Genomic DNA, 10,364 nt, shown 5'->3' with positions numbered 1-10,364 from the left:
GATGCTACTCAATCGGAAGCTATTGGTACCTGTTTATGTGGATAATTTTGTAAATGATGCTGGATGATGTCCTTTTGTTGTTCTATTTATGTTTTTATGTTTCATGTGGAACTACTTGAGCAGGTCTCCCTTGGAAAAGAGATCAATGATCTCAATGGGATTTTATCTGTATAAATAAAGGTTTGAAATGAAATGAATATGCAAACATATTTCTCAATGATTATCAGGAACTAAGTTGAACAACCTTCGGGTCAATGTCCTACATGTCTGACTTTACGTCACCATAACTTTATTCTACCACTTCTTGCTGGACACTCCCACAAACTGTTTGTATAAATAGCAGAATCAGTGGGGATTACTTTTATCGAAAGAGCCTTTCTTTAGAGAAACTTCCCGCTCTCATTAAAAGGTAAGAGAGATGCTTTATGATTTGAGGTTGATGTAATCACAGTTACTCGTATTAGTACTGAATGGTTATTATAGTTCTCTCACAACCAGGATTCTTCTGCTTTCCAGAGCGAAAATGGTGGACTATAAAGTGACAGTATCCACTGGCTGCCGCGATGATGCCGGCACTTCACACAAGGTCTACATTAAGCTGATGGGAAGAGATGGGGAGAGCAAACGCACCTGGCTTGAAGTAGATTCCTCCTTCATCCCAGGAGCTGTAAGTCTTAAATATGCCTTTCTATTTTTAAACGAAGGCTTTAACATGGTTCCTCAAACTGAACAAGAGATAACACACAGTAGTACTAATTTACAGAAACTCAAATAATTTATTAAGCAACATGAATAAGATAGAAATACAAAATAGCACAGGTAAGTGTTCATACAAGGAGCACTCTGCAGCCTTGACATCTATTTGCTCTCTGGGAAGAGGAAGCAAAGACAGTGAACATATCTTCCGTATTACGCACATTTTTATTATTTTCTCAAACCTTATACATTCAGTCATTTTGTGATAATCATTTGGATGTCAAAGCTTATTGGTTATCAAATACACTTTATCTCTTGTATCAATGTTTCCAAACAATTTCTGTCATTACACCAGGTGTCTTCTTTCACTGTTTCCTGCCCTGTCTCCATTGGAGAGCTACATCAGATAGAGCTAGACAAAAAGCCACCAGAAATACAAGACGATTGGTTCCCTGTCAAGGTGGTAGTCGAATCCCCTGAGGGAGACACCTACAAGTTTCCCATTTTCCGCTCCATCACTACCAGTGATGTACACTACTTTGATGAGGAAAAAGGTTTGTGAAATGTTTGTTTGACATCCTGTACAATGTGCGCTTTCCAGAAGATATGAAGTTATAACAAATTCTTCCAGCTGGTCTATAAGGAGTCCAGAAAAAATTCTGTATGTTAATTTTTTTTGGATTATTTTGTTAAGCTCCGGTTACGCCGCCTATAAAAACGTCTGTTATGGCAAAAAGCCCTCAGGTTGACCCGGCTTGGCGAGAGACACACTATCAGTAAGAGCTCAGAGCGTATTCACATTTTAATTGTATTTAATCCAAAGATAACATGTATCGGAATCTCCTCCACTTATGGGGAAATATATTCATTATATGTAATGACAAATTAATCACAAAGTGACATTGTTGCACCAGGGTTTATGATTACAAATAAAATGGCCTACTTGGAGGTGCAGTTTCCCCCTGGTTAAGCATTAAAGTAATAGTTTTTGCTGATAATGGCCTCACCACTTTGCTATTTTCTATTTTTCACAGCTGGCATTCATATGGAGAAGGAATGCCCCATTGCATGAAGGCAAAAAGTCTTGATGATCTGCCCTTGGAGGTCCACTTTTCCTGGACCAAGTCCTTTGAGTTTTACTTCAATCTCCTCACTGGGTGAAGTCTTCAAAACACATGTGTACTCAAGATTCATGTCAAATAAACATTGCTTATTGTCAGAGTGAAACATTACAGACATTCTTGTAATGATGTTGCCTTTTTTGCTTTGTAGAGCAGGGAAAAACTAATTGATTCAGTTGTGTTTCCTTTCACCAATACTGTGTGGATTTACAGTCTCCCTGTTTTACCTACCTACCTACCTACCTACCTACCTACCTACCTACCTACCTACAAACAAACAAACAAACAAACAAATAAAGTTATTGTATTGTAATAAAAGTTTTTTTTCTAGGCTGACTGAGCTGAACCTGAAGGGACTTGCTGATTCCAAAGAGAAATGGACTGATCTTGATGATATCAGGGGAATAGTACACACCAATAACCATGTATCAGGTGTACTATCATAGAATCTCAAATTATTAATTGATTTTGTGAACGAAAATGTTAAATCAGATGGAACCGAGAACAGAACCCCGAGAGACCCCACAAAAGACAGTTTTTAAGATAAAGATTTTATAAAAGAAAATCTTAAACTCAACTAAGTGTAGCTCTTTTGTCCAGACTATGTCCGGAAACATTGGAAAGAGGATGCTTTCTTTGGCTACCAGTACCTAAATGGTGTTTATGTTGTAGCCTAAAATGGTAAATCAGGTGGGACCGAGAATAGACCCCTGAGCGACCCCACAAAAGAGAGTGGCATGGAGGACAAGGCACAATCATGCATAACATGTAGCTATTTTTACTAAAGTAAAGGTGGGCAGGAGTCTCACACTCTCTCTTTCAAAATGGCCTCTGGTATAATGGCCTTGTTTTGCAATCAGTTGAGAGGATTATTTTCATACATTGAACAATGATCATATATTTTACAGAAGCAAATGAGACACTGATATTATGCCATTTGTGTAGGAAGAACTAGAAACTGTGATTAATCACACAATCAAGACCCAGACAAATACAAACAGTGTCCAATAATATGTGTGTGTCTGCATTCCGTGTGACACATGGTTTCCTATTTTAAAGTTTCCCATGCAGGGTACAGTAAAGGTGTTAACATTTCTAGTTTGAAACTCAATAAAGTCAAACTGCCACTTTTTTGTCTAGGGTGTGTCCGGCAACATTGGAAAGAGGATGCTTTCTTTGGCTACCAGTACCTAAATGGTGTCAACCCCATGTTGATCCGACATTGTTCAGCTCTGCCCAACAACTTTCCTGTCACTGATGAGATGGTCTTCCCCAGTGGTCCGTGTAGCTTAGCAGAGGAAATTAAGGTGATTGTCTTGATACTCTCAGTAGTAGAAACTTGTTTTGCCTAATGACATGGTGAATTAAGAATTGTCTGTCACAATAACATGTTCATTTAATATGTGTAATATCTATACTGTGTTGATGTGATTCTAATACATTAGTTTCTCATCCTCTCTAAAACAGAAAGGCAACATATTCCTGTGTGACTACAAGCTTCTGGATGGACTGAAAGCAAACATCATCAGTAGGAAGCAGCAGTACATGGCGGCTCCCCTCGTCCTGCTCCACAAAACACCTGATGACAAGCTGAAGCCAGTTGCTATTCAGGTGAGATTTGCACTCAAGTAGCTAATGTAAAATATGTATGCATTGATTACTATCATTGATTCAACTATCATTAAAACTGCAGATGAAGTCGGCCTATATGTTTATTTAATCCTGCTTGATCCAGAGCCAGGCAGGAATAGTTGAGTCGGATCAACTTTTTTTTTACGAGACACAAAAGCTTTGATGTATAAAAGACAAAGGAACGTGGGGCTGCTGCTCTAAATTTAACCATTTGGTCTGACATGGGCTTCAATGAAAATGAAAAATGTGCCCTTAAAAAGGATATATACTGTATATATATATATATATATATATATATATATAGCACTTTTCCAGTCTCTGGGACCAATCAAAGCGCTTTACTCTCATGTCAGCATTGATCCATTCACACACTAATTAGGGGAGACTAATTTACACCCCAATTGGCCATTCTATCGGGAACAATTTAGGGATCAACTTCTTGTCTGAGGACACTATTGAAACCATTGACCGACAATTGGTGGACGGCGCTCTTCCTCCTGAGCAACATAGCAAATAGTTGCTATGAAGGTACTTGCTAAAGATATAGAAGTATTGATTACTGTTATGACCTGGCTCAAAAGGCCAAAACAAAGAGGAGACACACCATATCAACGGTTTAACAAAATATGTTTATTAAAGCAAGTGGTTCAAATTAGCCAAATGAATCAAGTGCAAAGCAAGTAAAGCATGAGGTGTGAATGTCAGCGTTAGCAGTAATGTAACTGCAGGGTAAGGATTGCATGAACATGTATGTGTGAGGGTGTTGAGGTGCACAAAGTAAAACAACTGAAATAACTAATAACATACTCAACCGAACCAGGTCCCTGTATGAGAAAGCAGAGGGGGAAACAGAGAGGAGCAGAGAGGCTTTAAATAGCTGCAGGGCACCAGACTCAGGTGCCCTGAGTTACTGCAATCAAGGCGGCTGGATGCAGCACAGCCACACCCTCTCCAGATGACCCCACAGGGGCATCAGAATTACCTAAGCAGTGAATGAAGTCACAGTCTGAGAAGGCAGTCCCTCTGCTCTAACTTCCATATTTAAGCGTGTAACAGATTGATTGAAAAGCAGAGAAAAGTTATAGTAAATAGGCAAAGAAACAACAATTACAGAACATTTATCAATGGATTGAAGGAACCACATCACCCTTCCTTCTCCTGCAGCTGAAGCAGACTCCAGCAGGAGACAACCCCATCTTCCTGCCTACTGATTCTGAGTACGACTGGTTGATGGCCAAGGTTTTCGTGAGAAGTGCAGATTTCAACCTGCATCAACTCAATTTTCACCTGCTGCGCACACATCTGCTGGCTGAAGTCTTCACAATGTCTCTGATGCGCAATGTGTCAAGGACACATCTACTGCATAAGGTACCTGGAAGAAGAATACTTGAGTCACTGTAGCTGTATTGTTTCAACTTGCTTACTTTGTTAGAATGTAATGTGTTACTACTAACAGAGTTCTCTCTTTCCAGCTGCTCCTACCTCACACTCGGTACACTCTGCATATCAACTTCCTAGCTCGAAAAACACTCATATTTGAGAACGGAGCTTTCTCACAGGTACGGAAAGACCAACTTTTTTAATATCATGTACAGTATTTGTCTCTGTAACTATATCCTGAAATATTGACTGTTTCCTAGTTTGTATCTTCTGGTGGAGAGGCTTTGAAGACCATCCTGAAGCGATCACTGTCCTCATTGACCTACAGCTCCCTCTGCATACCAGAGGACATCACTGAGCGTGGCCTGGAGGCTGTGCCCAACTTCTACTACAGGGATGATGGACTCAAGCTCTGGGATATCATCCAAAGGTATTATAGTGTATGCAGTTTCTATTCTGTAATAATAATCAGTGCTAGGAATGCAAATAATGTATATTGTCGGCACATGTGGTTGCCATGCGAGAAACAGTCAGATGATGCTTAGGGTTAGGTTTATTGGAACCAAACAAACAACTGAATCACATAAAACGCATTATGTCAATGAAGAAAGGATAGATCTGCTGGCACGCACAAAGACTATAGATCTGTTTTAATGCAGTTTTTGCTCCATTAAAGAGCACTAGTCCTACTATTTTCATAACAAAGTGACACCCATTGGTGGTATGCATCATGGAAGCCAGGTTAAGCTGGGCTAACTCAGCAAAAAAGCTAAATTGGCATGTCTTAAAAAATGTCAAACTATTCCTCAAAGTTCGGATCCTCTTTTTCAAATGTTTCACCAAAATCTTCAAAAGCACAGACCTGGCTCTTCTAGAGGAATGGGCCATTGAAAGATGTCTCAACAGAGTGTGTAAGGAAATATATGTATGTATGGTGTTGATGATAATTTGGGCAGCCAATCACTGGTCTGGAAGGGAGGCGCAGATAACTCCTCCTTGGGTCAGCGAGGGATATAGACAGAAACCCCGCTGTGTTCGGTCTCTCTCTTCACGCGTCGCTGGGACTGGAGGTCCGGGGGCCTGTGGGCAGGAGCCAGGAGTAGGCCAAACTCCTGACAGTACACATGATACGATATGGTTGTGTATGGTAATGTATTTGATTGTATTGCATTGTATATTACCATTAAAATGGATTATTGTTAAACGGTTACTTGTATGATCTGGATTCCCTTCCTGTAAGATAATGGCTTGTGTAGGGACGCGAGGAGATTTGGAAATGCGGCCTAATTAACATTTATATCTCCTAACAAGTGTCATACTAGTGCAGTGTGCATAATACACCAGCTAGAAATGTGTTTTACATTTCAGGTTTGTGCAGGGAATGCTCAGCTTCCACTACGAGAGTGATGCCGAGGTTTGGAAGGACGGACAACTGCAGGATTGGATTTCAGAAATCTTTAAATATGGATTTCTTTCCCAATCATCAACAGGTGGGCTAAAGAAAAGCTAAATGTTTTAGATAATAACTGTGCACATTTATGTACCATTGTAATATGATTATTTAAAAAAAAAAAAGGCATCTTAGTAAAGCATTTCATTCCCTCTGCTTCTCAGGGATCCCACAGAGCTTCACCACCGTGGAAGAGTTGGTGAAGTTTGTCACCATGGTGATCTTCACCTGCTCAGGACAGCACTCAGCCGTGAACTCTGGACAGGTGAAGCCTCCTAATATACCACAATTATTATGTATGTGTGTGGAATGGGTAAATAAGGTTTTATTAGTATGTTTCTGTCCTGGAGAACGATGGATGAATTCTGTTAAAACAAATTACATTAGACTCAGAGGATTGTAAGCAAGTCTTTAAAAATAAATAATACTTGAAAGCTATGTTAGCAAGTCAGCAAGGCTTTACAGTACATAGGCACAGTGAGGCTTTAAGCCACAACCAACAAACTATAACATTTAATGTTGTTAAACTCACAAGAGCAAACTGGATTGAACCCACAATGAGAACAGAAACAGGAGTTGTATTACTTGAAAAAGGTTTTCTTGCAAAACGGGCAGGTACCGTGAGTTTGTGGATGTAGTAGCAGAAAGAGCTGACACTAAAAATCCAGGACACGGGGCTGAGGGATATATAATTTACTATGTAATATACTATATAATATACCATATCATAAGAGCAGCATTGGCTCAGACTCTAGGGACTTGGCCTGGGAACCGAAGGGTCACAGGTTCATGTCCCGATCAGACCAAAAGAAAATGAGGAGTGTGCACTGGTAGCTGGAGCCAGTTCACCTCCTGGTAACTGCTCCCTGGCTTCTTCACTCTGCCACCTATCCCTAACCCTAACCCATTTGTTACGTCCTGCATGTGGCTCTGTCTTCTTCTTCTTTTCTTTCTTAATAGTGAATATATATCTTAAGACAAATATTGAACGTCAAGGAGGCACTACAGAAGACTTGGTCCTCTCCTCATCCTCTCTGGACCATTAATGTCTGCACATGTTTTGTTCTAAATGTAATGGCAGACAAATATTAATTTGTTGCAGTATGATTATGGTGGCTGGATGCCCAACTCTCCCTCCACAATGCAACTTCCTCCACCAACCAGAAAGGGGACAACAAGTGAGGAAACACTGCTGCAGGCATTGCCTAACAAGGGTGAGACAGCTAACGCAATGGCCACCTTGTGGCTACTCAGCAACTCGGTCTCTGACACCGTAAGTGCCCAAAACGTCCTGTGAAATATATTACATATCACCTCAAGATGTTTAGATGCTGTATCAAATCAATTAATATTATTAGCATTATATTATATATATATTATATAGCCAAATTATGTTTTATGTTTGATATACATTTAAATTTGAGCAGAAACCTTTATTTTTGATGTATAATTGATGCCATCAGGTACATCTTGGCCACTACCCTGATGCCAAATTTGACGAGACGATCCCCTGCGAGCTGATAAGGGCCTATCAAGGAGAGCTTCAAACATTGAGTGCACACATCCGTCTTAGAAACTTGAGCCTGGAGGTCCCATACACATACATGGATCCAGAAAAGGTAGAAAATAGTGTGGCTATTTGAATATCAGAAGGGATATGTTCCTGAGGTGCTGGCCAAATTCACCTTCATATTAACCAAAGTAGGAAAGGGAAAAACTGCATGTTGTTAAATAATGTTGTGGTGGAAGGAAACAATACTGCGTTTGATCATTGAGTGATGATCTGGGAACAGCCTGATTAATAAAATGGAAAACGTACAGTTTTAAATCATAATCGATATGTTATTTCTTCTTATTGGTCCATTAATCAATACACAGGGTATCTTAACAAAATAAATAGCTCCTGTAAAAATATTTTTTGCATTACAATTGTAAGACTTCAATAAACTGTGCCTTATTACTTATGGTAATAATGAAAAAATAAATATTTGTAGAGGGAATTTTGTTTTGCCATATTCACTACATGCTGTGTAACGTTATGTATGTATAAAAAAAAACAGTTAGTGAAGAATTTTCTGATGATATCCATCTTTCATGGACGAAATGGGACAATTCCAACTTGTTTGTTTAAACTTGTATGTGATATGGAAAATGTAATAAAACATGGTGTGGATCATCTGAATATAAAACTCATGTGGTGGATTTTTGGTTCCCGAGAGAGTTACTTATACTTATGTATATTGTTATAGCAGAATGTTTATTACATCGTATTTCTGGTATATTCATTAATGTCACATGGTATAAGCTATACAGTATAGTGGACGGTGTGTTGTTCATTTGGTTTGCCGGAAGGAGGCCCACCTATAGGCAATCAGCTGAAACTCTTCACCAGCAGTTGTATACATTGGCATGTGTGGTAGCTGCTAAATAAGGTCATGAAATCTGGGATCATGTAGAACTCAGAGGATGCAACATATATGACTGTATAAGGTTGGAACATCTCTGTCACGTATGCTGTTTCAAGTGTATGTTCGTGTGTGTTTTACATGTATAAAGCACATGAGATCTTTCTGGTCTTGGTGGCAGTTCCGCGATTGGCTGCTGTGGCAGCAGGTGATGTGCTCAGGGCCGGCCCTAGACTTTTGGGGGCCCTAAGCGAGCTTTGGCTCACTCTAGCACGTTCTCACTACACACAACACGGAACCAACTTTTGTCTTATGTTAGCATGAGCACACATATTGTATAAATAATCATGTAAACACAGTGGACCTTACCTCCTCTAGGGGGGTCCGGGGGCATGTTCCCCCGGGAAGATTTTTTTTTTTTAAATATTGAAGTTAAAAGCATCAATCTGGTGCACTTTGACAGCAAAATTAAGAGATCTATGGATGCAACACCCATATGAAACAGAACTGTAAACAGATTTTTTGGACATTTTACAAGTCACTTAAACTGTATTCTTGTTTTGTCATATAGTATTTCATAACTGTTTTTCATTTATTCTCTCTGGCTGTCCATCTCATAATGTTCACATAGAAACTAGCTGTCAATAGGAATATCATTCAGAAGAATTATAATTTCTTGCAAAAATCTGTCACAAAAAGAGGTTGCAGGTTTAAATTCAGGTGTTGTTATGGCAATGTCAGTGGCCAAACAGCCACATTTACTGCTGCAAATACGTTCAAACATGCTGTTCACACGTAAAGCAGTGGCAACTATGCCACCATTTCAGCTGACTTTTTCTCAGAAATACTGTCACATAACATCCATATATTTCAGTGCTAGGTTGATGCTTAGCTAAGCTAACTATGAAACACTTTAACTGACAGGACTCCGGATCAACTGTGTACTGTAAGGTAGCTTCTAGCTTCATGTCGAACAGTAAGTCAACATTTCCCAGCAACCCGATATCACGGCAAGACGTGAACATGTGACGATTTACCATGCTGGGAGACGTGAAGATGTCACGATTTCATCCCTTCAAATGTGACAGCTACATGGTATTGTTGCTACCCCGACGTTGTAAGGGAAACTTCTGTAGCAATGGAGAGTCAGGACTCAGAGAGACACGGGAGGAGTTCTGATGTCAAACACTGGCAGTTTATTACAAGCATCGGCCGGAGAAAGTTCTGACTGCTCAGGTGGGTTGCCATGTCAATTCTGAATCACCCTCTCATCAATGTTGACTTTTTAACCAGTTTACAGGGAGTCCATCCACATATTGGGAGAGGCATCTGTGAACACCTGGAGGTAATGAATTACTTTATCTGACTCTATGGCTCTTGTGACCGAGAGTTGACCGGTCACAAAACTCATAATGTCAGCAATAGCTGACAGTTCCCATTCCCTAAGACAGATAACAGACTTCGGCTTCGTCGTAAAACGTCAACAGGCCGAAAGGTCAAATATCTTAGGAGTAAGGAGAATTATTCTTTGACACTTAGGAGTAAAGACAAAATTAATCCCTAACAGACATAATGATTTATTTTTTAATAGCCACACTCGATTACGCCAATTTTCTTGTTGCCCCAGCTGGTCGACACCTCTTTTAGCAGAAACAAAGGCTACATTAATGTATTAAATCG

The 10,364-nt window shown here is 39.7% G+C and overlaps 1 protein-coding gene across 2 annotated transcripts; it reads left to right on the top strand.

Moving 5' to 3' along the window:
* The first annotated feature begins 323 nt into the window (after positions 1-323).
* On the top strand, positions 324-8,468 carry LOC117447477 (polyunsaturated fatty acid lipoxygenase ALOX15B-like). Of its 2 annotated transcripts, none has more exons than XM_034084201.1 (15): positions 324-409; positions 517-667; positions 1,052-1,250; positions 1,391-1,472; positions 1,731-1,853; positions 2,149-2,249; positions 2,958-3,124; positions 3,285-3,428; positions 4,614-4,817; positions 4,922-5,008; positions 5,090-5,259; positions 6,198-6,319; positions 6,444-6,544; positions 7,382-7,552; positions 7,743-8,468. In XM_034084201.1, exons 2-15 carry the CDS (start codon positions 524-526, stop codon positions 7,920-7,922), a joined length of 1,995 nt encoding a protein of 664 aa, XP_033940092.1. In that variant the 5' UTR covers positions 324-409; positions 517-523; the 3' UTR covers positions 7,923-8,468. The 2 variants fall into 2 exon arrangements, with proteins under 2 accessions (XP_033940092.1, XP_033940098.1); XM_034084207.1 differs by having other exon boundaries at positions 7,382-7,493; positions 7,743-7,857.
* Positions 8,469-10,364: the final 1,896 nt, after the last annotated feature.

This window comes from Pseudochaenichthys georgianus, chromosome 1 (assembly GCF_902827115.2).
Source record: "Pseudochaenichthys georgianus chromosome 1, fPseGeo1.2, whole genome shotgun sequence".
Lineage (NCBI taxonomy): Eukaryota > Metazoa > Chordata > Actinopteri > Perciformes > Channichthyidae > Pseudochaenichthys > Pseudochaenichthys georgianus.
Note: the sequence above shows the minus strand (reverse complement) of the source record. Positions and strands in the feature narration are given on the sequence as shown.

Excerpts from the sequence above, each read along its gene's own strand:
- LOC117447477 (XM_034084201.1), top strand. The coding sequence starts at position 524 with ATGGTGGACTATAAAGTGACAGTATCCACTGGCTGCCGCGATGATGCC. Across the intron at positions 3,429-4,613 it reads TGAAGCCAGTTGCTATTCAG|CTGAAGCAGACTCCAGCAGG; the intron begins GTGAGATTTGCA and ends CTTCTCCTGCAG. Across the intron at positions 4,818-4,921 it reads GGACACATCTACTGCATAAG|CTGCTCCTACCTCACACTCG; the intron begins GTACCTGGAAGA and ends CTCTCTTTCCAG.